Consider the following 25,484-nt stretch of genomic DNA (forward strand, 5'->3'; position numbering starts at 1 on the left):
TCTATCACCCTATTTCCTATTAGGTATTTTTATTTTGTTCTTTACTTATATTTTGGGCCTCGATATAAGAGAAACAATGCAATATTTAAGCTTCTGGGTCTCATTTATTTCACTTAACATTATGGTGAAAAACATGGATGCTTCACAAATTTACCTGTTATTAAATTTTACCACTGCTTTCTAGGTGCTGTCAAATTACAACATTAGAATCATGTAATAGAATTCAACAGTAACACTCAGGAACAACAAAGAAATGTCATCATCTACCTCTGGTTTTCAACAACTCGTTGAAGTCTCTCCAGACTTCCCTTTACTGAGGTGTAAAATGAAAGCAGTTTGATTAGAACTATCAAATTCTGAGTATGTTACTGTCATTTTACCTTGATGTTAGATATTAGTAGTATCTAAAGATACTAATTACCATAAAAGAAAAAAGCAATGACAGCACCGAAAAAATTCTGTATTAAGAAGTAAATCAATAACATTTTACTCATACTACTATATGGACAATTATGACATTACAGCCAAGTCACTGGTAATCTTTGTTGCCATATAAACAAGCTATATAGAACAGCTGACAACAAAAACAGAGACTGGAGTGATAAAGCTACAAGCTACAGAATTCCAAGGACTGCAGGAAACTAGCAGAAGCTATAAAGAGGCAAGAAAGGACTCTCTCTTAGACATTTCAGAGGACACATGACCCTGGTGACATTTGATTTTGGACTTCTAAGGTCCAGAACTCTGAGAGAATAAGTTCTGGTATTATAACACCTTTAGGAAATTAATAAAAATGGTCACATCAGTACAGGAGAAGCTTGGTAAATGAAAAGCTACTAGAATGCTAAGAATTCTTAGTGAAACCAAAAGATAAGCAATACATTATTATTTTTTAATTTAAACTTTCATGAAATTGAAAAGTAGTGTTTTGGAATGCGATAAGCCACGGGCTACTATCTTTTTTTTTCCTTTTTCTTTTCCTTTGTTGAGGTAATTACTTAATTTTTTTCCATCCAACATTTAGTTTGAAAACGGACAAACCAAACTTCAGAACATGTGAATTTCCATTCCTATAAAATGAGATATAATGGAGTAATTTGCCATGTGTACATGCAAAATTAATCATATGCATTTGCATACATATTTACACATGTAAAATATAATCATTTAATCATACTTGATTGATCATATTAATCAAATTAATCATATTATGAGTTTCTTTTACAAATAGTCCAATAAAGATAGATAGACAGGAAATTCATTTTAGGGATGAATAAGGTACAGATAGGGACTAAGAATTCTAAAATCTCCTGATACTACAAAGAAATGTTACATCCTGTCTACGTCCCACCTATAGACTAAAGCATAATCAGTTATTTCAAAACTACATTTCAGTTGAGTATTTAAATCACTCATAGTATAATATCATTCCTTAAAAAAGTGCATCATTTTAAAAAAACAGCAAATTACTAATACAAAACAATACTCTATTGAATTACTACTTTGTTTAGCAAGAATATGTAATCTCTTCAATAACCCTTTATGTGGACAGATGTTTCATATTACTATAATTATACCTTAAGTGTAACAAAACAAAAAGAAAGGAAATGCTTAGCAGGTCAAACAAAGCTAATAATATGTCTAGTTATATTTATACTTACAATGTCGAATTTATAAAGACAAAAATATAAAACTAGCTAATATTATTATTTGTGCTAAACCCTGATAGTGTATTTCAGACCAATATTTCAACCTTGGTTGTACATTAGGAAGACCTATAGGTATTCCAACACTGTACAAGTGCTGATGCACAGTGTTTACCTACAGGCAGTGTTGTCCCACACAGCAGCAAATAGTGTCCTATACCACTCAGTGGGCAACACTCACATAGCAGTGCAATCTGCAAGATAGAGAATTAAACACTAAGTAAATATGAAGTCTGAAAGATACAAAGTGAGCCACTAAATGAATACTGATTAATCATTTCTCAAATGAAAAGCACCATACTTCATTCAGCTCAGTAGGCAAAGGGAAGCTGGTACTGAGTAACCACTGCCTACACTACATTATAAGCATGCCCCTAAACCTTGAGAGATAACCTTCTCTTTCCTTCACTGCATAATAGGGTCCTCTTACATATTTAGTATTTAGAGTAAATACAGTGTTTTAAGGTTAGATGTATTTCATGATATAAAGAAATTATTTGACACTTCAGCAGGATGATAATGATACATTTGCAAACATGTACTAACAAAAAATAAAAAACTTATTTTCAGAGATATATATTACAATATATAAAATTACAAATGGAATGTCTGGAATTTACTTCAATATATAATCTTAAGTAAGAAAGAGATAGACAGAGTTTAGGTATTCTTTTTTTTTTTTTTTTTTTTTGGTACCAGGGATTGAACTCGGGTCTTTGCCCTTGCAAGGCACACCACCAAACCGCTGGGCTAAATCCCCAACCCCAAGGTAGACAGAGTTTAAATAAAATAAGAATGGTTATTTGTAATTGTTAAGGGTAAGAAGACTTACTACATTTTCTTCTTACTTTTATATGTTCAAAATTTTCCATAATGTTCTCACTTGTTCCGATCAGAAATAAACTCAATGTATCCATACTAAACAAGTCATCTTCACCAGAAAAGAGAATAGACTGATGATGAATAGGACTATCAAGGCAAAGACCAAATGGTCATGTTTAACCATATGGATAAAAATGTTCACAAAATAACTGGAAACCACTGAAATCTTTGAATATCTGAACCAAGGTGATTCTAAGAGGCTTTTACTTCTGAAAACTGCTGAGGAACAGCTGAAGCCACAGGAATTGAGAAGCACTTGTTATAACACACTATATATATAAAATGAAAAATCATCATATCCAAAAGTATATATTCTAAGAATTTTACCTTGGTTGAGATAATCCAATATGCCACAGATGCCCTGGTAAAAATTAGGTCAAACTGCTAGTATTCCTAAATATAGACAGTGATAAAAGTAATATTTTTAATGATGTAGCGGGATAATGGTAATAATTAAAATATAAAATGGGAGTAGTGGCACACAACTGTAATCCCAGCACTTGGGAAACTGAGGCAGAAAGATCACATGTTAGAGGTCAGCCTGGCCTACAAAGTGAGATGCTGCCTCATAAAATAGAATAAAACAAAGTAATTAAAATCCAAAGAAGTGCTAGGAAAGCATTTTTCCAAGGGAGAGTTGAAAATGTGTAAAAGGGCTATGAGAGTGAAGCAACATAACCTGAAACAACAGTGATATACTATCTCTTCATAGGACACATATAAATTGTCATCACTGGCATGTAAACAGGTAGATTCCTAATTCACAACACTGTTGTTCCTCTGCTGGTGTCTTCCCCATCAAAAATTTTACACTTCCAAAATATCCCAGATTTTAACACTTCTAAGTTCTTGTTTAATGATATGGTGTTTTTCTCACTGCATCTGTAGACCAAAATCTAGTTTTCTGCCGGTAAACTAGCAAATAAATATTTTATTTATCACTGTATCACAGAAAAAGATAACTCTCAGTATTTCTCTTTTATAGCTCCTATTTGTCACTTTAAGCTCAGCCTATGCTGCTTTAAATTAGTTATAACTATATCATGCCATTTGAGAAAAAACTGAAAAGACAAAAGCGAAAGTCACTCATATAGCAACCTTTCCCACTGTCATGAACAGATAGCCACACGAGAAGTATTTCTTCTAAAGTACAGTATAGTATTCAGGTAAACATCAGAAAGTACTGACTGCTATATGCAGGAAGGGTTCTGCAATGCTTAGAAAAGGAAAGGAGGAAACAAAAATACAGAATGTAGAACTTTGCAAAGCAATCATTAAGTAATAAATCTTGGGATGAGGGTATAGCTCAGTGGTAGGGCACATCCTTCGTATGTGCAAGGCTTAGGTTCAATCCCTGGCACCATGGAAGGAGGGAGGGAGGACAGATGGATTTAAATACAACAACCACCTAAAAGTATATGTCATATAAATTTTATTTGTATTTCTTAATGTTGTAACTTATTCACTCATCCAACAAATATGTACTGAACACTGAGTATTAATTCCTGAGAATAATGATGAAAAAATACAAAGCTTCAGCCTTCAAGGAACTTAGGAATAATAAAATATTTCCAGGGAAAACCTATGATGATCTCTACTTATAAAAATTCAAGAAAAGGACACTGCTAAGTATGGTAAAACCAGAAAATAAGCCTAAAGTGTACTTTAGATATGTTCTTTTGACATTCAGTTGCTCAAGAATTCATGACAGATGGGTGTGGCAGTGCACACCTGTAATCCCTGCAACTCAGGAGGGTGAGGCAGGAAGATCACTGTGCGTTCCAGGCCAGCCTGGGCTACATAATGAGTTCAAGGCCAGCCTGACCTACATAGTAAGACCCTGTCTCAAAACACAAAATACAAAATAAGAAAAAGAATAAAAAATTCATGACTTACTATCTGTTGATTTATAACTTTTTCTCTTTTCCTCTCATGTGAGCAAGTAGGGATATTCATATTTTTCCAATAAAACAATTAATCAAATAGCACATCTATAAAAGATGGGAATCAAATGACTGAGTTAGGTGTCACCAACCCAAGCTGCTCAAACATATTTTCCAACTCTCCTGCAACACATTTTACTTTCACTCACAGGTACAAAGGTGAAATGTGTTCAGAGATTGCTACAACTTGGATCTTTAATGTCCCCCAAAGCCTTTAGCACCCCTGGGAGGCAGTGGAATCTTTAGTAGTAGAGGCCTAGTGAAAGGACACCAGTCACTGTGGGCTACATGTGCCCCAACCTGTCTTGGCAGCTACCACAAGGCACAGAGGGCTCTGCTGCACACGCTGCACTGTGATGAAGCCTACTGCCACAGCACCACAGCAGCAGGGCCTAGGCACCATGGGCTGTGAGTCACACTCAATCTCTCTTCCTTTAAAATTGGTGATCTCAGATATTTGTCACAGTAACAGAAAACTAAATAAAACTTTATTTTTTTGAGAGGCTGGAGATCAAACTTAATCTGTCCATATTGCTAAGCAAGCATTATATTACAGAGCTATACTCCCAGTGTGTTACACAGATTTTTAAAGCAAATAAAAACAAAAGTATATTTCTACAGATAAAAAACTGCAAAATTAATTTATATTAATATATATTTAAAAATTTTTATTTATTAACCCAATGCTTTCAGCATACTTAAATATGTACACATTTTCAAGTAGATTAGAGAATTAAGTATCAGCATTATACTGCACTGCATATGAGCAAAGCTAACAATAATGTAGAGTATATTTAAAAACTGCTAAAATATATTTTTAATATTCTCACCAACAAGGAAAAAATTTTTGGAAAGATGATAGATATATTAATTAGCTTGACTCTTTCCATATGCATACAGAGACAGAAACATCACATTGTACCCCTCAATTAAAAATAAATTTTAAAAAAACAGAAAAAAAGATAAATTCAAGCAAATAATCTGCACTAATAGGACAGTGCACAACACAGTTGACCCGGAATGGCGAATTCCATTCTTTTCACAAGTTCTATTCTGAACAAGAAAAGAAACTTTTATTACACTTACTAAAATTCATATCAATTTCAAGAATAGATATTAGACCATTTGTTTCCATTTTTCTAATATTTTGGCAATTGTGATGTTCAGCTGATATTCTTTTATTAAAACTAATGGGAAAATTTTCTTCATGTGTAGATATCCACATGATACTTTTCCTTCAGGCTTAAGCAAAGACAATGCTATCTATGTGAAGAACTAGTGTTATAAACTTTTTCAACCACAGTTGTGAAATGATGCCTTTCCTTCAAAAGGCAACTGGCATCATCAAACCTTCAGACCCATGAGACAACTAAATACCTTTCTTGATCATTATAAATTCTTTAGCTTTTTTAAAAGATAGGGATGCAACTCATCCACCTTCCATTGTACCCTTCCCATATAAAGAATTATCTCCTATACTTTTAAAACAAATACCTAGTTAAACAAATTATCTCATAAAGCAGGAGGCATTACACAATTTTTAGCTGAAGAAAATTTGTCAAAGGTGAATCAGTCATACTTCACACATGTCTAACTACAGAAACAACTATGACTACCATTTTTCTTCATTATTTCTACTCACTGTAATATTTTATCAATCAGTGATACTTAGCTAAAATTCAAAGCTTATACCAGGATTGTAGTAATTAGTTAAAGACAGAACAAAATCTATAAATAATGTCCCTTGTATCATTTCTTCCTTTTTTATCACTCTGACATTCAAACCAGCTATGGCTGAAGGACAAGTATAGTATTATATATTTTACCTTTGGGTTATAAACACTATGATATTATCAAAGTATTATTTCTATGTCACCTCTCTCACTCACATTTTAAAACAGATGAGCAAAAAGAAAGATATTAAATAACTTACACTAAAAAACCTCAAACTAATCACTTTAAAAAAATGAGTTCCAATTAACTCTTCAACTGTTCAACTTTTACAATATTTTACTCACATTTACAAAATATTATTGAAAGATTTTTTCATTTGATTCTCACAACAAATTTTGAAGATGAAACAGAGCAGTATTTTTTTTTATTTTACTCATTTTGAAAATGAAAATACAGAAAAAAATAACCTGCCCTAATACAAGTAGCTGACCTGAGCGTTTTCAGTTCCTCTCACATCTAGTACAGTGTTCTTCCCTTGTTCCTAAGAATTTCTATGTAATAATATTTTGGATCAATAGATAGAAGAGAGAATAGAAAAAAAAATAACCCTCTATAGATTCATGAGAATACCAGACATTGAAGGAATATACTCTGTATGGGCTAACATTTGTAAGTCAGGAATAGTCAGTTATCTGTGTGCCTAATCTGTAGTTTGAAGTTGTGAACAAACATATTAGTCAGACGAAATGAGCAAGAGAACAACTTACATTCCATGTCAAGAAAAATGGTCATTTTGACTAGATGTGTTTACGGAGTTTAAAAAGTAAGTATGACAAATCAAAAAGCAAAACAGAAATGTAGGTAAATGTTGATGAGTACAAACTGAATGTCCAAAGTTGCAAATGTGGAAATACTGATTCAGATGGCACCATTTCATTACACACTATATGAGACAGATTTCAGGTGACTCATATAGATAAATTTGGAGAGAAGGGATTTCCCAACCACCACTCCCACATTTTAAAATGTAAAACAAAAGTATCAGACAAAACCAAGTTGTAATACATTACCTCAGAAATTTCCTACTGTATTTCTAAAATGTAAGACAAGTATCTTATGATACTCCACATATCCATTTAAAGACTAAATCTTCAAACAAATAACAATAGTATTAGATTTTTTCTGTAATATAAAAAACTCAAGCCACATATACCTTGAATTTTCTAAGATTAGATATAGTATCTGGGTAGCTTATGATCAAAAATATATAATATCTACTAGAAATCCTGGAATACACTAGCTGAGAAAAAAATATATATACACACACATATTTCTTAGTTTCTGGGGCAAAAGGAGCTTGAAAGATGCAACAGCAAAAAAGAAACCCCTATTCATCAAAACTTTCTTTTTCAATAACTCTGAGAAGTTGGTACTTACCACAACTCTTTTGAGATTTAGACATCTAATTAGGAACTGCATTCTTAATACTGGTTAATACATGTAAAACATATGCATGCTGAACATATTAAAGTACAAAAGTTTCCTGGGAGCTTTTTTCCATGGAAAAACTAAAGAAAATGCAACACTGTGCAAGTGGATCACTACCATCTGCCAGCATTTTATCTAAAGTAAAAATGATCCAAGGAAGGCAAATATTAAGATCATGTTTCCCAAGGCCTAAATGATTTCAGGTAGTCTAATTCTAAAAGCACCAGTGTGTCTACTTCTGTGTGTGCACATGTGCATGTGTGTGAGTGTGTGTGTGTGTGTGTACATTTTTTTCTGTCCTTGGTTCTACATACCAAAAGCAGTCAGAGAAAGTGGTCATTTATACATTAAGCAGCATTCAAATTTCAGAGAAGCAAGACTTCATTTCTTAGTGTTTCTTTTCAAAGTAAGTACAAATAAAATATGAGTGTCATTAAACATTTTTGAGGACTTGGCAAAAATAAGAAAGCTGCTATTAATCACACAAATAATCACTCAACCAATCACCCTTTATAAACTTTAAAAAGTTACAAGGTCAAGTCAAGGATTCTTAAAGCTATGCAGTAATGGCACTAAGCTATTACAAGGTCTGGTTTCCTAGCAGAAATTCCCTCACAAATGATATAGAAAAATACCTTTCAATAAAAATGACTTGATTGAAAAGCTAAAATCTCTCTCTTGAAAAATGATAACATAGAGCAACATCACAAAAAATGAAAGCTAAGAATACATTGGAATGAAAATTCAAAAATACAAATGCTACATACATACATGCACACATACACAGGGGTACATACAAACCAGTTTACACACACACACAATGCTTTGAAGTTTCCTGGATATTTGATACCATAAAAACTTTTTCATGTATTTATGTTTATGATAGAGGGGGGAAACAATGAAAAGGACTAATAATATGCTTAGATATTTTCATTTTCTAAAAATCCTGGCTATCACAAAAAAGTGTATATATATCTATACCAATAATGAATACACAGAGAAACTTTATAAGGCCTAATGCACACATTAGATCTACAATAGTGCATGGTAAGTTTCCAAGTGTGGGAGATTTTCCTAGAAGCATGTACACAACTGCTTTAGAAACACTACTTTACGCGAACATTGTCCAAACAGTATACAAAAACACAAAAGAGAAAAACCACAACCAAGAAAAGAAATTTAGTTCCTCAAACATGGTGCTTTATTCAGCTTTGAATCACAATATATGTTTAACAAATGCATGTCTGCTGTTCCAGAGCACAGAGGAAGAAACTAGCTTTTCTCAACGATGTGCCAAGTAGAGTGACAACCACAAAGACACTCATTCATTTTCACTGCAGGATCTCACATAGCGTATGAGCCGACAGATGCACTTCATACTTGACTTTGGGATGGGGTGGGTGATAGTTTTAGAAGTTAATACCAAATATTAAATCTTATTGATTTTATGTGTATATAAAATTTTATTCAAGTATTATACTAATTTTTTTAAAGAAAAGTCTTCATATATTTAAATACATGAAGTTAAGTGAAATTCTGTCAAAGCAAATTCCCTCAGCCAATATAATGAGTCAATGTAAATGATTAGTATTATTTAAATAGTGACAACCAATGAAGTATTTTCATTGTGATGTCTGTGATACTGACAATTAACTTATATCCCAAATTAATCACTTATATGCAGAAAAAAGATAAATTTCATTCAGCTCCTGGAAAACTTTTGTAACTATTGATGCACAAATAACTGATTTCATTCATATTGCTAGTTCTTTTAGTATTTTTTATTTGTACTATCATTGTTCCTATTCAGACTCTCAGTATTTCTCCATTAGATGTTGATTAGATTAGATTAGATATCCATTCAATGATCTTCTCTAACATTATCAGTGGTGTCCATCCTACAAGGCTATAACATCCCTAACTAGTTTTCCTTACCTCATTCCTATGTGGACTATAAGACCGATAGAGGGTTTGCCTGCAAAACATCATTCCCCCTTCATTAAATGCCTGCTATGTAATTTTCTTTATGCTCTACTATACTTAGATCATGAAAGCTTTTGGGGGTTGACCCTACTTTTCAATTCTAGACTAGTCATGTAGCCAAAGTTAGGGCATTTATGATATTAGATAACCTCCTGCAACATTAACAAGTTGAAAAGTCACATGATAAAAAAATGTGGATCAGGGAACTCTTTTCAGAACTACCGAGAAAGAGGTTCTATTTCTTTTTTTTTTTTTTAATGATTTTATTGGTACATTTTAGGTATACAGTACAGTTACATTCATTACTGGGATCCTGTACCTTCACATGACAGGTCTTGGTTCCCATTTTTAACCCTTGTACCTGCACTCCCTTCACCCCTTCCTCCCCTCCCCACTTACAAACACTTTATTTCCATTTTTTTCATTTTCTCATATTTTTTTTCTTTTCCCTTATTCCCTTTTCCCTACCCTTTCCACTTTCCCTACACATTTAGCCCTTTTCTTCTGATTTCACATTGTCAATTATCTCATTAGGATTTTATGTACAATTATATTTTTTCACAACAGAGAAACTATTTGGTATTTACACATGTGTAACTTATTTATTTCACTTAGGAGTATATCTTTGATATGTATCCATTTACCTATGAATGACTCTAACTTCTCATTCTTCATAGCTGAGTCTGTTATTTGTGTACAAGAAGGCTATTGATTTTTTGGTGTTGGCCTTGTATCCAGCTACTCTGCTAAAAATGTCAATTAAGTCAAGAAGTCTTTTGGCAGAGTTTTTTGGGTCTTCAATATAGGGTATCATATCATCAGCAAATAATGACAGTTTAACCTCTTCCTTTCTGATCTTTATTGCTTTAATTTCTTTCTCTTGTCTAATTGCTATGGCTAATGTTTCCAGAACTATATTGAAGAGGAGTGGTGAGAGTGGACATCTTTGTCTTGTTCCTGATTTTAATGTGAAGATTTTCAGTTTTTGGCCATTTAATATGTTGTTGGCTATTAGTTTTTCATAGACAGCCTTTATTAAGTTGAGATATAGACCATCTATTCCAATTTTTTGCAGGGTTTTTATCATGAATGGGTGTTGAATTTTGTCAAATGCTTTTTCTGCATCTATCAAGAGGATCATATGGTTTTTGTCCTTGACTCTGTTAATATAGTGTATTATATTTACTGACTTAACCAACGCAATGGCAACTAAGAAAATGATACAAAAATAAATGAATCAAAGAGTTGGTTTTTGGAATGAATAAATAAAATTGATAAATCCTTAGCTAACCTTATCAAAAAAAGGAAAGAAAAGGCTCAGATCCATGCAATTAGGAATGAAAAAGGTGAAGTCACAACAGATCCAACAGAAAACCAGAGGATAGTCAATACCTACTTTGAGAACCTGTACTCTAATAAAATGGAAAACACAGAAGCAATGGACAGATTTCTAGATACTTATGAATTACCAAAGTTGAACAAAGAAAATAAAAACATTTTAAAAACCCCAATTACAATCAGTGAAATTGAAAATATAATTAAAAATTTAACAACAAAGAAAAGCCCAGGCCCTGATGGAGTCACTGCTGAATTTTACACGACATTTAAAGAAGAACTACTGCCATTACTCTTAAAACTTTTCAATGAAATTGAAAGGGAGGCAATACTTCCAAATTCATTCCTAGAAGCAAGCATCACTTTGATTCCCAAACCAGGGAAAGATGCAACTAAAAAGAGAACTACAGGCCAATCTCCCTAATGAATATAGATGCAAAAATCCTTAATAAAATATTAGAAAATAGAACACAGAGTATCATCAAGAAGATCATAGATCCTGACCAAGTCCAATTTTCCAGGGATGCAAGGATAGTTCTATTTTTTGATAAGGTAACTAAGCTGGCAGAATGAAAGCTTAACTGTATGTGTGATCCACGTAGAGACAGTCTGGTTAGAATACCACCAAAACACCGGAAAGTACAGACAAGAAAGCAGGCAACTCAATAACATCCCTAATTCACTATGGGAGCCAGATTTGTCTGCAGTCAGCTACCCTGAAACTTTCAGTTGGATGACCTAATATTTTTCCTTAATGTTTTAGTGATTTTTAAACTGATTTTCTATTACATGCAACCAAAAGAAGCCTGAGTTACATAGCCTGTGTGGGATAAGCATCATCCAAAATAAAAGTACCCAAAGTCATAATTTTGCACTCAGGAATGCACATAAATTACACAAAATCTGACCATCATCCCAACCTGATCACTCACGAATACTCCTATTTCAGGGTATCTTCTTTCTAAGCCAAATTTTATTTTCTAAACATTTTCTTATCTTTCTTGTATTAATATATATAATGCTTCCTCTTCGTTTAGTACTCTATTTCATCCAATCTATAAAATCTCCAATAACCTCTTAAGTCCAACTCAGAATTTGCTGAACAAAAATTGAAAAATTTTGTGTGCTTCTTTAGTGGAGATCAAACACTTCATCTTTCAAAAGATAGATAATCATGAAATTTTTTGGCTAGAAAAGATCAGAACAAAAAACAGGTCATATCTGGCAACTCCAAAGACAGAAAAACACAGCTAGAAACATACATAGTTAAACTTTGGTTTGCAAGCACAATTAATTCCAGAAACATGCTCATAATTCAAAGCATGTATATCAAAGCATATTTCCCCACAAAAAATAAAGGAAACTCATATTTGATTCACAATCCAAAAATATCCATATAAAATGATTATAAAAATGTAGTATAATACAAAAGAATAAACAAAATATATAAAAAAAAAGAAAAATAAAACAAATTAGCCTCCACTTACCTTTGGAAATCTTCATGGCTAGTGTGAGGGAGATAAGAGAGAGGAGGGTTATGGTGTAGGGCAACTTTCACTATCACTAGCAGAATCACTGCTATCTATTGGCACAATGGAATCTTTTTCTTTTTGTGCAACTTTAACAAAAAAAAAACTATCCAGTGATACTTGCTTTAGCCTCCCTTTGATTTTGCAGAAATGTGACACTGCATTGTCATTAAACAGATTAATCACTTGCACTGCTACAGCCTTACTCAAATGGTGCTTTTCTACAAAATTTTGCACCGCTTCCTACATTTTACACATCTCCCTAATCTCATGTGAAGTGAGGAATTCCTCTATTTTTCTACTCTTCCTCTGCAATGAGTTCTCTCCCATAACCTCTTGCAGTTTCTCACAATGCAGATCCATCAGCTCATTGGTGACCAGCTCCTGGCCATTTTCCTCCACCAGCTCTTAAATGTTATCCTCATTCACCTCCAGTCCCATGGTCTTCCCCAAGGAGACAACTGCATCAACAGTTAGTAGGCATCTCCTGTCATGTCCAAGAACTCAATGAGGCCACAGTTTTCTCCAAGCAGAACTATTTCTCAGTGACCTCATAGAAGGCTTTACTGATGATCATGAGGCAGTTCAGAATGTGGAAATGACATTTCCTGAACTCTCAGAGGGTAAGGTTTGTCCCTTTGGTCATATCAAAGCATCATTGAAATAGGATTTTGATGTAAAGTTTTTTAAAGTTCAAAATGACCTGTTGATCTATGGCCTAAAGGGTTGGAGTGGTGTTTGGAGGAAAGAACTCAAACTTGATGAACTTGAATTCCTCCTGCAAGTCATCTTGAAAGCCTGAAGGATAAGTAGGAGCATTAGCCATAACAAGCAAGGCTTTGAGAACAAGACTGTTTTTTTTGGGGGGGGGTTTGTTTGTTTGTTTGTTTTGGTATTGAGGATCGAACTTGGGACCTTGCACTTGTGAAGCAGGTGGCAGAACCACTGAACTAAATCCCCAGCCCAAGATTATTTTTTATAAGTAGTTCTTCACTGCAGGCCCAAAGACCTCACTGGTCCACTCAACAAACAAGACACATGTGACCCAAGCCTTGTTGTTGGACCACCACATAATATTTAACTGGCTCTTCTACACCTTGAATTTTTTGAAGGCTTGTGGATGGGCTTGACTTTGAAATCTCCTCTTGCATTAGCAAAAAACAAGGTGAGGCAGTCTTTCATGGGATTGTGACTAGGCACTACATTCTCTTTCCTATAATGTAGGTTCCTCTTTGGCTTCTTTTTCCAAAAAACAAAAAAGCAACAATAACAACAACAAAAAAAACTCCATCTGACTACTGTTAAAAACTTGCCTCTAGAGGTAAAACTCAGAAACCATGAGCACTACCTGTCAATAGTGAACACATCAGCTGCCTTGGTGTCTGAGTGACAGCCTCTCCACGCTTCACAACATTATGGGTACCACTTCTCCTCTTAAAGTTCTCAAACCATACCCTTCTTGCCTTGGAACTTTCTTCATTCTGTTGACACACCTGTCAGTTTATTTACAAGGCCAGTATTTAGCCACTTTAATACCTTATTTGTATTTCCCAATGATTTCCTTCTTAACTTCCACCATAATCATCTCCTTACAGCCCTTCTTTTCAACCTTTTCTGCAAGGGGGCCACTGTATATGCTTGTACAGATGACTACAGTACAGTATTAATAAACTCTTATCATATACTGTGTTTAATGTTACTGGCAATAAGGCTGCAGAGGAAAAGGGTCTATATCTAGGCAGCCTGATCTAGAATGAATCAAAGCATTCCTAACCTTACTCATGTATGGAAAAGCAAGGGAATGCCTATAGGAGCTGTGAAGACCAAAACTATACTAGAGCCAATTGTAGGCAAGTTCCAACATTTTGAAAACTCGCTGATTTCTAGAAGGAGATGGGGAGAGGGAGAAAGGGAGAGAAGGGGTGGGGGACCATTGGTTCAGTTGTAATCATGTGAGACTCAGCATCACATACAACTTAAAGTGTAAGACATCTCTTCTATATGAAGTTAAAATTTATTAGAAATGGCCAGGAGTTAGCTCAGCGGTACCATGCCTGCCTGCCTTGCAAGTATGAAGTCCTGAATTCGATTCTGAGTTCCTCAAAAAAAAAAAAAAAAAAAAAACGTATTAGATGTTTGCTCATCTTGTGGAACACTCAAACTTTAAAAATAAAAATTGAATATAGTTTTAAAACTAAAAGAAATACACAAATTAGGCCACACACAAAAAAAAACCCTCAAATTAAAAGAAGCAGTGGTTGATAACAAAGATGAATGGCAGGGCAAATTTGTCCTTTGTATTACAGTTCCTTAAATCTTGATATTGAATTTAATTCCTTATTCATGATGTTTCATAAAAGTCAAGAATAGATAAAACCAAACACTCACAGTTATAAATGAAAAGAAAAATGACTAAACAATTAATGGCAGTGCTGGGATGAGAACCTAGGATTGCTAATTCCTCTACTATAGTATGTTGTCTCTTTCTAATACATGTGGTAATTATATTTTAAACTGTTATGTATATGTACATTTAAAAAAAAATATTAATTACTATTTGAAGGTTCATTCATGGACAGATGATAAGCCAGAGGGTACAAATACAAAGGTGTAAAGGAGCTAGTTAAGTGACATAAATGTAAGAAACAATGATTAGTGGTGTAATAAAAATGAACAATGTTTGTTTAAAAGCATTAAAAATTTTTAAATGCTTAAATAATTGCAGTAGCTAAGCAAAATACCTCTGTGGGCCAAATTCTAATTCTAATAATTTCTGTACCTTAAATTAAAAGGTTCTGTTCATGGATGGACACTCCAAAACTAGAAGTCCTTAAAATATAATCATATAACATTTTATGAAACATCACAGGCATATTCTGGATTCTAAAACATTCCCTGAACAAAAAAAAAAAAAAAAAAAAAAAATTCTAGGTGTACTTGTATACAGAGGAAATTCTAGAAATTTTTATTTTCATTTACCAAAGTTGACATAATGATAGCTATTTTTACAGTACAATTAATGCAACCCACAAAAATGAGTAAATGAATATGGAATTATCTACTTTAAAGTCATAAACCTCAGTAATGTCTTTAAGCAAGTTCTCTATGGAAGAAATAGCATAAGTGCAGGACAACAGTGCCTATAGACAAAATAAGCAAATTAACAAGGCAAAATGCTACTACATTTTATTGTTTCAAAGTTTATAAATTCACTCATTCAACCATATTTACTAAGCAGTTACTATATGTTAGGCAGCATAGTAGATGTTGGGATAAAATGGTAAACAAAACAGATATGGCATTTTTATCATGAAACAGAATAAAATTAAGAGTGGGAGAAAATAATCACAAGTCATATCATAGACAAATTACTAAAATAAGAGGTTTTTGATAGGCTACTCAGGGAAGAACTCTCTGAGAAGGGGAAATTTAACCACGGCTTGAGAGATGGGGAAGAGAAAGCACCAAAAAACAAAGGCTATGGGACAGGGACCCATCTAAGTGTTTGTGGCAAAGGAGCTATCAAGTAGTAACAGGATCTGCGGTAGCAAAGAGCTTGATGTCTCAGAGTAAACAAGGCCAATGCTGCTATAACAGATTAAAAAGTTGATGGAAACAGAAAGTGAAGAGGCAGATAGGTCCCAAATTGTGCTGGCCCCAGCACACCCCTGTGTGTTATCTGGACTTAGACATGCAGTGGGAAGCCACTGGTAGTTTTCAATCGGGAATTATTTAATCAAGGCTATGAGTATTTGCAAATTAGTATAAGGGCTAAGCTTACTTTCCACCAACAAGGGTTTACTAAGGACGTACTACATGCTATGTCTAAGTTTGTCAAGTTTGGCTTTATGTCAATAGCACTGGCATAGGCACTGGCTCTTAATATAAAAGCTATTAATAAATACAGATGAAAGAAAAGAACAACTGACACAGGTAGAAAATTTCAAAATGTTAACTAGTCCAGGAGATTTTGGTCAAGCCACCCCCTTCCATACTCTTTCAATTATAATAGACTTTCTCCTAAAAAGAGGAACATAAAATGTTTCTTAGTAATATGAGCTGAAAACAAAGGAAAATATAACAGAGACTTTACATGAAGAAATAACTAGAAATGTAGTTAGGACTACTACATTCTTTAGAGAGATAAAATAGACACACATGCTTGTTTGTGAGCAGCAGTCCCAATTCAGCTCCTGTCAACCTCTTGTGGGTATCACTATGGGCTAGCACTGATAGCTAGTCAGGAGACTAACAAGTCCATCGTACAGCTAAACACCCAGGACTGAATAATGGAGGCATATAAACAAAGGACGGATGGACAAAAATGTGTCATTTATGGACAGGACAATGTGCCAAAGGAGAGCAGGAGACTAAATCTCACTCCAAGGGAGCAAAGCAAGCATTAAAGCTTCCTTAAGTAAGAAGGCTTAAATGGAAGGAAAGGGCAAGAGAAGATCTGCCTCATGGTTTTATAGGCCTCAAATATAGTATGTGAAAAACTGAGACCTGTGTGTACCTACAGTAGCAAAACAAACATTTTAATGGATTAAAACTTTAATAAAAGCAGAAAACACTTCATCAAATAAATGTTGGGGACAGAAGTGGAATTAAAATAGCACTTCCTAAATGCATTTTTTGATGCAATGGAAACTATGATGAAGACACTCAAAACTGAAAAATGACTAGAGTACAGACTAATAGTTTCAATTATTACATCAAAATCAAGCATATTTAAAAAGCAAAATTATAAATGCCTTTATAATCAGATGTTTTTGTACAGTAGTATATTTTGGGTCCATTTAGGGATTTTCTTCTCCTTTTACATTCATTCAAAAGAATGATTTTTCTCCCATCTGAAAAACTGAAATAAACATTCATTTTGTCCTTTAAAATAAATTTGTGAGATTTGAAAGAGTAAATATACAGAAGATTTACTCTGTAGGTCTTTAAGACATGAAGTTTGTTAAAACTAACGTCTGGCCAGGATTTAGCTCAGTGGTACCACTGCCTGCCTCGTAGTGCAAGGACCTGAGTTCGATCACCAGTAACAAAATAATAATTAATAATAATAATAATAATAATAATAATAATGATAATGTCTGTATCCATAGGAACTGTTACATGGGGGGGTTGTATATAGAATCTTACATGTGTATTTTATTTCATTTTTTAAATATGCTGGAAGGGATATTAAAAACATATACTTGAAATTGCACTGCACTGCTAAACTCACTGGAAGCAGTGGTGTCACAGTGTGTGCTACTAAGTGCAGAAACATCTTTGAATTACCAGATTGTATTGAGAATAAACTATGAACTAGGTAATAAGAAAACATTTTTCCTCTGCTACTGGAATAGCTTATTTCTTGAGACTACTACAACACAAAGAGCAACAAAGATGAAGCTGGAAACATCCCTTAAGGAGTATGGTAACAGGTTTAATTTCTAGTTTTGTCATAACAATGTGTGTATGTGTGTTTGTACATATGTGTGAGAGAGGAAAAATGAAAGAAGAGTGAGAAGAAAAGGAAGGAGAGATAGAGACCAAGACTAACCAAATTTGTTATTCAATGTGCAAGATTATTCTACTTCTGTAGTGTGGTGGTCAGCAACATTTTCAACACACAGTCCAGATGATTAAATAGAACAATCAGAGACTTGACTGAGATAAAACACTGTGTAGGAAGCCTTAAGGGCCATACAAATCTAGAAGGCTAGTGTGTGCTGGCTAGTCAGTAAAACAAGACTGACATGAAAACAAACCAAAAGAAAAGCCCATAACAAGGCAGCACAGGACAGGAAAGCAAGTTGGCTGAGCAAGGGATGGGGGAATCCTTCAGCCAGTTCTCAAAAATACAGCAGTCACGTATTGATGAGATTATGAGATGCTACACTGCACCTAATGACAAAATTATTTACACTGTGTCAGAACACCACTGAAACCCCAAGAAAGTGTGTAATGCTGATACTGACATAAGGCTAGTGAGCTGTATAGTGATGAGATGCTGCCCCAGCCAAGTTAAAAAACCAAACAAAGAACTTCACAGTATATGAGTTTGAGAATATTTTGGGAATGGTAAGTATTGAGCATCCCTAATAGAGAATGTCTCTTGTCCATTGATCAGTCTATGCTATGAATAAAAAAGTATTACATGTAGTTTCTCCTTTGGATTTTAAGAAAAACCCTGAAAAAAGGAAAATTCAAATGATAAGTGACTTCTATGGCTGAAAACTACACAGAAATGTACTGAGGAAAAAAATGAAAGAATCAGAGATTTATAGTCCTAGAAAAAAGCTGCTGTTTTCCAGACTCCAAGATTCAAGACCAAGAGAAGCACCACACCCTCCTCTAAGAGTAAAAACTAGTAATGTATTTTTAATCAAGAGCTGCTTAGATTTAATTTAATTCATTTCCCCTGCTTCAGCTGTGAATTGAGCTAGTACAGTGGTTAAGAGCATGGGCTTAAAAAGAAGAAACTATATATGGCCTTTGCAGGTGGCCAGACTTGAGCTCAAATCATTTATCTACCACTAAATATTTGTGTAACTCAGTAAAAGTAACTTGATTCTTAAAGCCTTAGTTTCTTCCTCTCTAATACCCCGATAATAATATATGTAGCTTCCAGGACTGTAGAATGCTTGCCACATGGTAAGTATTCAATATGTTAGCTATTAGTATTACTATTTAATCCTATTAAATTTTGTCCTAGTTGCTATAGAGATATAAAATTACTGTCCTACAGAAGCCAAACAGCAACTCACCCACCTATAAATTCTTAAGTCACCATTTACTTTTGATTTTGCTCTTTTCTGTTTTTTCTTTTATGAGACAAGGTTTTCTTACTGTAGCTCAGGCTGGCTGGGCTACCCACTATCCTCTTGCCTTAGCCTCTGCAGTGCTGTGCATACAGGCATGTGCCACCATGCCACACTTTTACTTTTATTCTCCCAACTATGCTATGCATTAATAAAAAGATGTCTTCATCATTAAGACAGGTTTAATTCAGAAAGTTAAATTTTAATCAAGAGGCAAACATTTAAAATAATGGCCAAGCAATGAAAAAAATCACTGATTTGCAAGGGAGAACTGAGAAACCACCATCTTACTAATAAATCCAACTATAGCAACTAGTTTACTCATACCTTTATTCACAAGGGCTACAAACTGCAAAAACAGGTAACGCATATCATCTAAAAATGGTCATTTTGAAAAAAAAAATTAGTTTTTCAAAGTAAATAGTTCATGGGGGGGTGATCACACTTTCCAAGACAAAGAATCTGCTTAGTAAAAGACCTCAGTCATGGTAGCATTAAAGAAAACACAACTGTCCCATAAGTGTGAACAATACAGTATTACAGTAAGCTCTAATTTCACTTTATTCATGATAGACCTAACATTATGTTCACTCAATTTATTTTCTATCCACTATTGACTTTTCCCCTCCATGGACACTGAAATAGGTTCATTTCGGGGATGGAAGGTACCATAATGATTACCTATTAACAGGTAGGATTCGTATGACTAAAAGAAACAAAACCTAAAAAAAAAAAGAGACACTCAATCTTTCTCGGAGGGTGACACAAGGGCAGTAAATCAACCCTATCCCCCTGATATTCATATTTTTGTTTTATGCATCAACTAAAGAAAAAATTTTAAAATATATGTTAGTTATGAAGTAAAATATGTGAAACCACAACTATAGTCAGATTTCAACTCTGTCAAAACGGAAAAGAGGAAGGGAGCAAACCTCCAGAGGTTATTCCTTAACTCTAATTTGCCATAACTATAGGAGTGATCAAGCCTAACTGCAAGGAAAGTTGGGGAAATCTGGCAAAAGAGAACGAGATTATCATTACCAACTTAGGTCACTCATGCTTCACTACCAAGTACTGGGTACTTAGTTACCCCCCAGAATTATGACAACTTGTTAATAAGGAAAAAGAGCTGTTAAGGAGGCAACAACCATTATCTATCACAAAATCTCAGACAGCAAAATATGTAATTATAAGCATCTCAGGGTGAAAAACTCATTTTAAGTGACAGTGAAATATTTTCAGTTCACTAAGGCTACTGCAGGAAAAAAAAAATGAAATGAAATACCCTTGATGCTTAATGTAAGGTACACTCTGAGAAAATGGAAATGTTTGATCTTGAGACAATGACTCCTGCATCTCAAAACAAAGTTTAAACCTGCTCTTCAATTCTCATCCAAGCCTTTCTCTGAATTCTATGAAATTTCCACAAAGCAAGATTTAATGTAATCTAAAAATTAAAATAATTATCAGAAAAAACTAACTTGTTGAGCTTCTGTAATCTGTAATAAAATTTAATAGCTCTAATGTAAATCATGATGTATTATTTTAGCTGTCAAGATACAACGGAATCAAAGTGGTAACTTAGGCTGAAGCATTCATTCTATTAATAATTACCTATTTTCTGCACAATAAGCTTATGACAATATCAACTGTAATATCATGTATGGAAGCTGGAAAAAACACATAGATTTATACTCAAGTCTTTCTTGTAAGACACATTCCTACTGGTGCAGTCACTTTGCATTATAGCTACTATTAATGCTTAATCATAACATCTTTATGAATTTTGATGATTTGAAAACTGTAGAGTACCTAGAATGCAAATTTTTTTATATCTTTGCAAGTCTCCATAGATATCACATATATCTAATTGAAAGAAAAAGTCATTACTGTAGTTCAGTCTAGGATGGAGTAAGCTTATTTTTACCTTAAAATTTCAATCTGTTACTACTTTTCCAAAAGTATTCCAAAAATCTATTTGGTAAGGAGTAGATAAATTATCTTTATTCAAATAGTTAAAAGGGTGAGGTATATACCTACTTGGGAGAAGTGAGACAACTCTAATATAGTTATATAGTAAGCTGCACAGGTTAAATGGCTAACTTTTAAAGATGTCAGACACTGAGTTCATCACTGAGCGTACGGCTAGTGAAGACTAAAAGTTCACAATGAGCGTACGGCTAGTGAAGACTAAAAGTTCACATAATCATCTTTCAGAAATCCACATCTGCAATAATACCCTTCAAGGAGCAGGATGACACCCAGCCTCAGGTGCTTAAACCTTCAAAGAGGGTGGGGAAACCATGTGCACACAAGTGCTTGCATACTACCAACAGGCAGATATCTCAGGAACAGTGGAAAACTGAATAATCATAATGAAACCAAAGGGCAGATATAGAAAAGGCTCATTTCAATATTCACATCACTGGAGAAAGTTATTATACTGAATAATAATGTTAAAAGAAAAATTTCCATAAACTCAACTAGACTGCTTGATCTTAAATAATAACACAATTGGCACTGCAAAAATACAATTAAATGAAATGCAAAAGCAACTACAGATACACATTTTAACACACCAATAGTCTTATCATTGTCTCTACAACTTTATTATCAATACATTCACTAAAACTTTTCATACTAATAGTATATCAACTATAGTTACTAGTGAGCCATGTGTTGTGGCATTTCCTGTAATCTCAGCACTTGGGAGGCAGAGGCCGGAAGATTACTATCAGAGGCCAGACTGGGCTACATAGTTCAAGGACAGCCTGAACATGGTAAGATCCTGTCTCAAAGACAAAACAAAAAATATTCACTAGTAATATCAGAATAAAAAATATTAAATTACATAAGGAAGAAGCATTTTAGATTTGAAAAATATATAATTACCATTATGTATTTAAAAACTATCTTATCTTTAAAATCGCAGATAACATGAATTAGGTACTCACTGCCATTCCACCTGATAAAGCAAATTCTCAGACACATTCATGGTTTTGAGTTGCTCTTTGAATCCCTCAAATTACTACAATGCAATGCATAGCAGCCTACATTCATATCACAAGCTGCTGTTGTTTTTGTGGTTGGTCTGGTTTTAGGCACAGCAAATGGATATGGCTGCTATAACCAGGCTATGTGCAGCTTGCATCTTGCCCTTCCTCTAACAACCTGTCTGCTCTAATTTCATTCATTATCAGCCTGGCATTCTTCAGTCCTACCTAAATCAAAACATTTCTACACAGAGTAGATGGATGGCAAGAGGATCATATTCATAAACCACACTATTTTGGTCTTCCACTGTATAACAAAGGAAAAAATATAGAAGCACATCAAATACAGAGAGTAAGAAGGGAGAGACATCCAAGGAAATTCCATTCTACCTGTTCCCCATATAAATGTAATCAGTAGTTCTGCTCCATGTTCTCAGTGTGCCCCATATCCCCTTTTTATTAGTCTCTAGTGTCTACCTTCTACCAAGTCAGAATTCAGAACCAAGGTCCATGCACTCCAAAATCTATACATCCTTCAAGAATAAGTTAAATGTTAACAGCTCTGTAAAGCCACTTTCAGTTTGTCACAGATAAAATCAACTTCTCCAGCTTGAATACTCTAAATATACTTGCATGACTACATGTCTACCTCCAGCTCATCAGTCTTTAAAGCCTGGTCATATATATCCATCTTTTCCACTCTGGCCCCTAGCACAGAGCAGATACAATGAAGTAACTACAAAAGTATCATCACTTTTTAAAAAGTATCAAAAACAGTATCAGAGGTTAGAGAATAAAAAAAGTGCCCACCTTTAACTCCCATCTCAATTTAAAAAATTTCACCCACACCCAAATGTACAGAGCATAGTCACAAGACAAAGGAGAAAAGACCTATCTACCATTACTAAATGAGATCTCTTTCCTACTGACCAGGTATCCTGAGAGTATGAGTTTACTCTTTCGCTGTCTCTAAAGAAATTAATTCCATAGTTGGAGACATTTTCAAAGATGATGACAGAGAAGCAACATCTTGAAAACAGGTACATTATATTTACCAAGAAGAGACCTATCCAGTAGTTTTCTTGAGCCCAAGAATCTTTAATTATCTTAACAAATTTTAGATGACCTATGAGACCCAGATTATAACAATTAACACAGTATGTTTGACTAATGCAAGATTCCTGAGTTATTATATAAAGACAACAACATGTACTATATTTGTAAAACCAGATGACATTATTTAGATTATCTGGCAAACTGGGAGAAGCATGTCTTTAGTGACATTTATCTAATAAGCCAACCTGAGTTACAGGCAAACATCTGAAAAAATCCAAAATGCCAAAAAAAAACAAAAAAACAAAACAAAACAAAAAAACCCTCAAAACAGCTGTACGTATTGTAACAAATTGAATAGGCAGACACACACACACACACACAAGACAAATTGTTTGTAAACCAGAGTGCACTCAGATATAGTTGGCCAAGTTAAATTATAATAACTTTTATAATTTTTAGGTTTATAATTATAAAAAGGACTTGTCAGGACTCTGTAGATGAATTAACAGAGATCTTGAAATAAGAATCAAAAGGAATAAAAATCTTCTACACCTGTGAAAGCAAAAACAGTTTTGAAATGGGCTCTAAACTGAGAGTTTATCTGACCAGAATAGCCAGCTACACAGGCTTCTCATGGTTGCCTTTACAGCCAATTGTTAGATAGACACATGTAATAGTTCCCTCTAAAGGGACAGACTGTTCAATGCAATATTAACTATCTTCTGTGGGGGTGTGCTCAGGCAAGGTTTGCATGTAGAAGAGACGAGGTGACACTCTTTGGAGCTAAGTATGAATTCCATGCAGTGAAGGAAGAAGACCTGCCAAGGCTCCAATCTCCTGTGCTGCAGATGTCTACCGATGACAGTTTTTTCCATTTTGAAAAGAAACAAAAGGAAAGAAGGTCTATCCCTCTTGTTCTGTGCCCAATCTAAGGTGTCCTGTAAGACTTTATCTCAACCACTGCCAGCAGCAGCTGACTACAGGTGCAAGAAAGTGGACAGAACCAGATTAACTATTATCAGTCTCCAATTTTGTCTGGGGGTTAAAGACAGATGAATTTGGACTAAAATTTTTACATAGTTTTTTGAGAGTTTCAGGATTAAACCTAGACTAGTTTTCTATATGGCCCAGAGATACAGAAAAGTCAGCTTTACTCTGGAAGAATTCTAGGAAAGGGAAACTCACCATTCTAGAAGCTTTATCTTGAAATCCGGCAGACACAGAGGTAGAAAGTATCTTGAATCAAACACTGTTGAGAACTGTGCTATTTCTCAGGGGCAGAGCAGTGGAGAAGGAACAGAAGAGTGCCATTAAGTATAGCACAAAAACTAAATTTTAACCATCACAGGTGTAGAAAGACATTTAAGATCAAGAGCTTTTTAATGGTGGATCTGCAATCCTTAGCAAAACATATCTCTAGAGACAAAAGCTATGATTGACTCCAATTGCATTGCCAAGCAGAAAATCAAACTAATAACCAAAGAACCTGAATGGCTGCTGTTTGCCTCTTGAAAGAGAATGAAAGTGTTCTAACTATATTGTTTAGGACTTACCCTTTTAATGAAATACTCTGAATCTATAATGTATAATTTATGATTTAAACACCCTACGGGCTGTTGAGCAGGTCCCTGATCTTGCAGAAACACTCCCAAAGCCATATCTCACCTTTTATTAACATACAAACTGAAATGGTGTCCTGTAGGCAATCACTTACAAGTGCTTGTTTGAGCTTCTGAAATGTAGTATGTGAATAAGGTTCCCAAGTTAAAATACAGATGTCTTTGGGTTTCTCTATATGCTAATAGAGTGGTCACAGCAACCTCACTATATCCTCTTATCTAAGGTGACAAAAGCCTGTAATTCCTAGGAATCTCCTTAGCTGTTTTAGTGTCTTGGGCTGTGGAAAGGAAATAACTGGTTTAATTCTTTTTTCTCCCAGTCCTTGGGTTCCCTTAGATACAATGAGGCCTAGGTATTTTACATCAACGCTGCAAAGCTGTGCCTTAGACCTAGAAACATTATAACCTCTGTCTGTTAGAAAATTCAGCAGAACACAGGTGTCTTAGCTAGAAAGGTCTTC

General features: G+C 34.3%; 1 protein-coding gene across 7 annotated transcripts in view; it reads right to left on the reverse strand.

The window, feature by feature from the left end:
• The window catches only part of Gtdc1 (glycosyltransferase like domain containing 1), a 369,864-nt gene that overhangs the window by 229,019 nt on the left and 115,361 nt on the right, over nucleotides 1-25,484 (reverse strand). The window contains exons 1-2 of one of the 7 annotated variants that reach the window (XM_033757215.1): nucleotides 12,970-13,033; nucleotides 12,499-12,516 (exon numbers count right to left, since the gene is read on the reverse strand). The exons of 5 other annotated variants lie outside the window; for them this stretch is intronic. In XM_033757215.1, the coding sequence (XP_033613106.1) occupies nucleotides 12,499-12,516; nucleotides 12,970-13,007 (56 nt within the window). In that variant the 5' untranslated portion in view covers nucleotides 13,008-13,033. Of the gene's footprint in view, nucleotides 1-12,498; nucleotides 12,517-12,969; nucleotides 13,036-25,484 lie in introns of those variants that run through there. One more of the 7 variants, XM_033757216.1, reaches the window with a different exon arrangement.

This window comes from Fukomys damarensis, unplaced genomic scaffold, assembly GCF_012274545.1.
Source record: "Fukomys damarensis isolate Sample0158 unplaced genomic scaffold, DMR_v1.0_HiC HiC_scaffold_29, whole genome shotgun sequence".
Classification (NCBI taxonomy): Eukaryota; Metazoa; Chordata; class Mammalia; order Rodentia; family Bathyergidae; genus Fukomys; species Fukomys damarensis.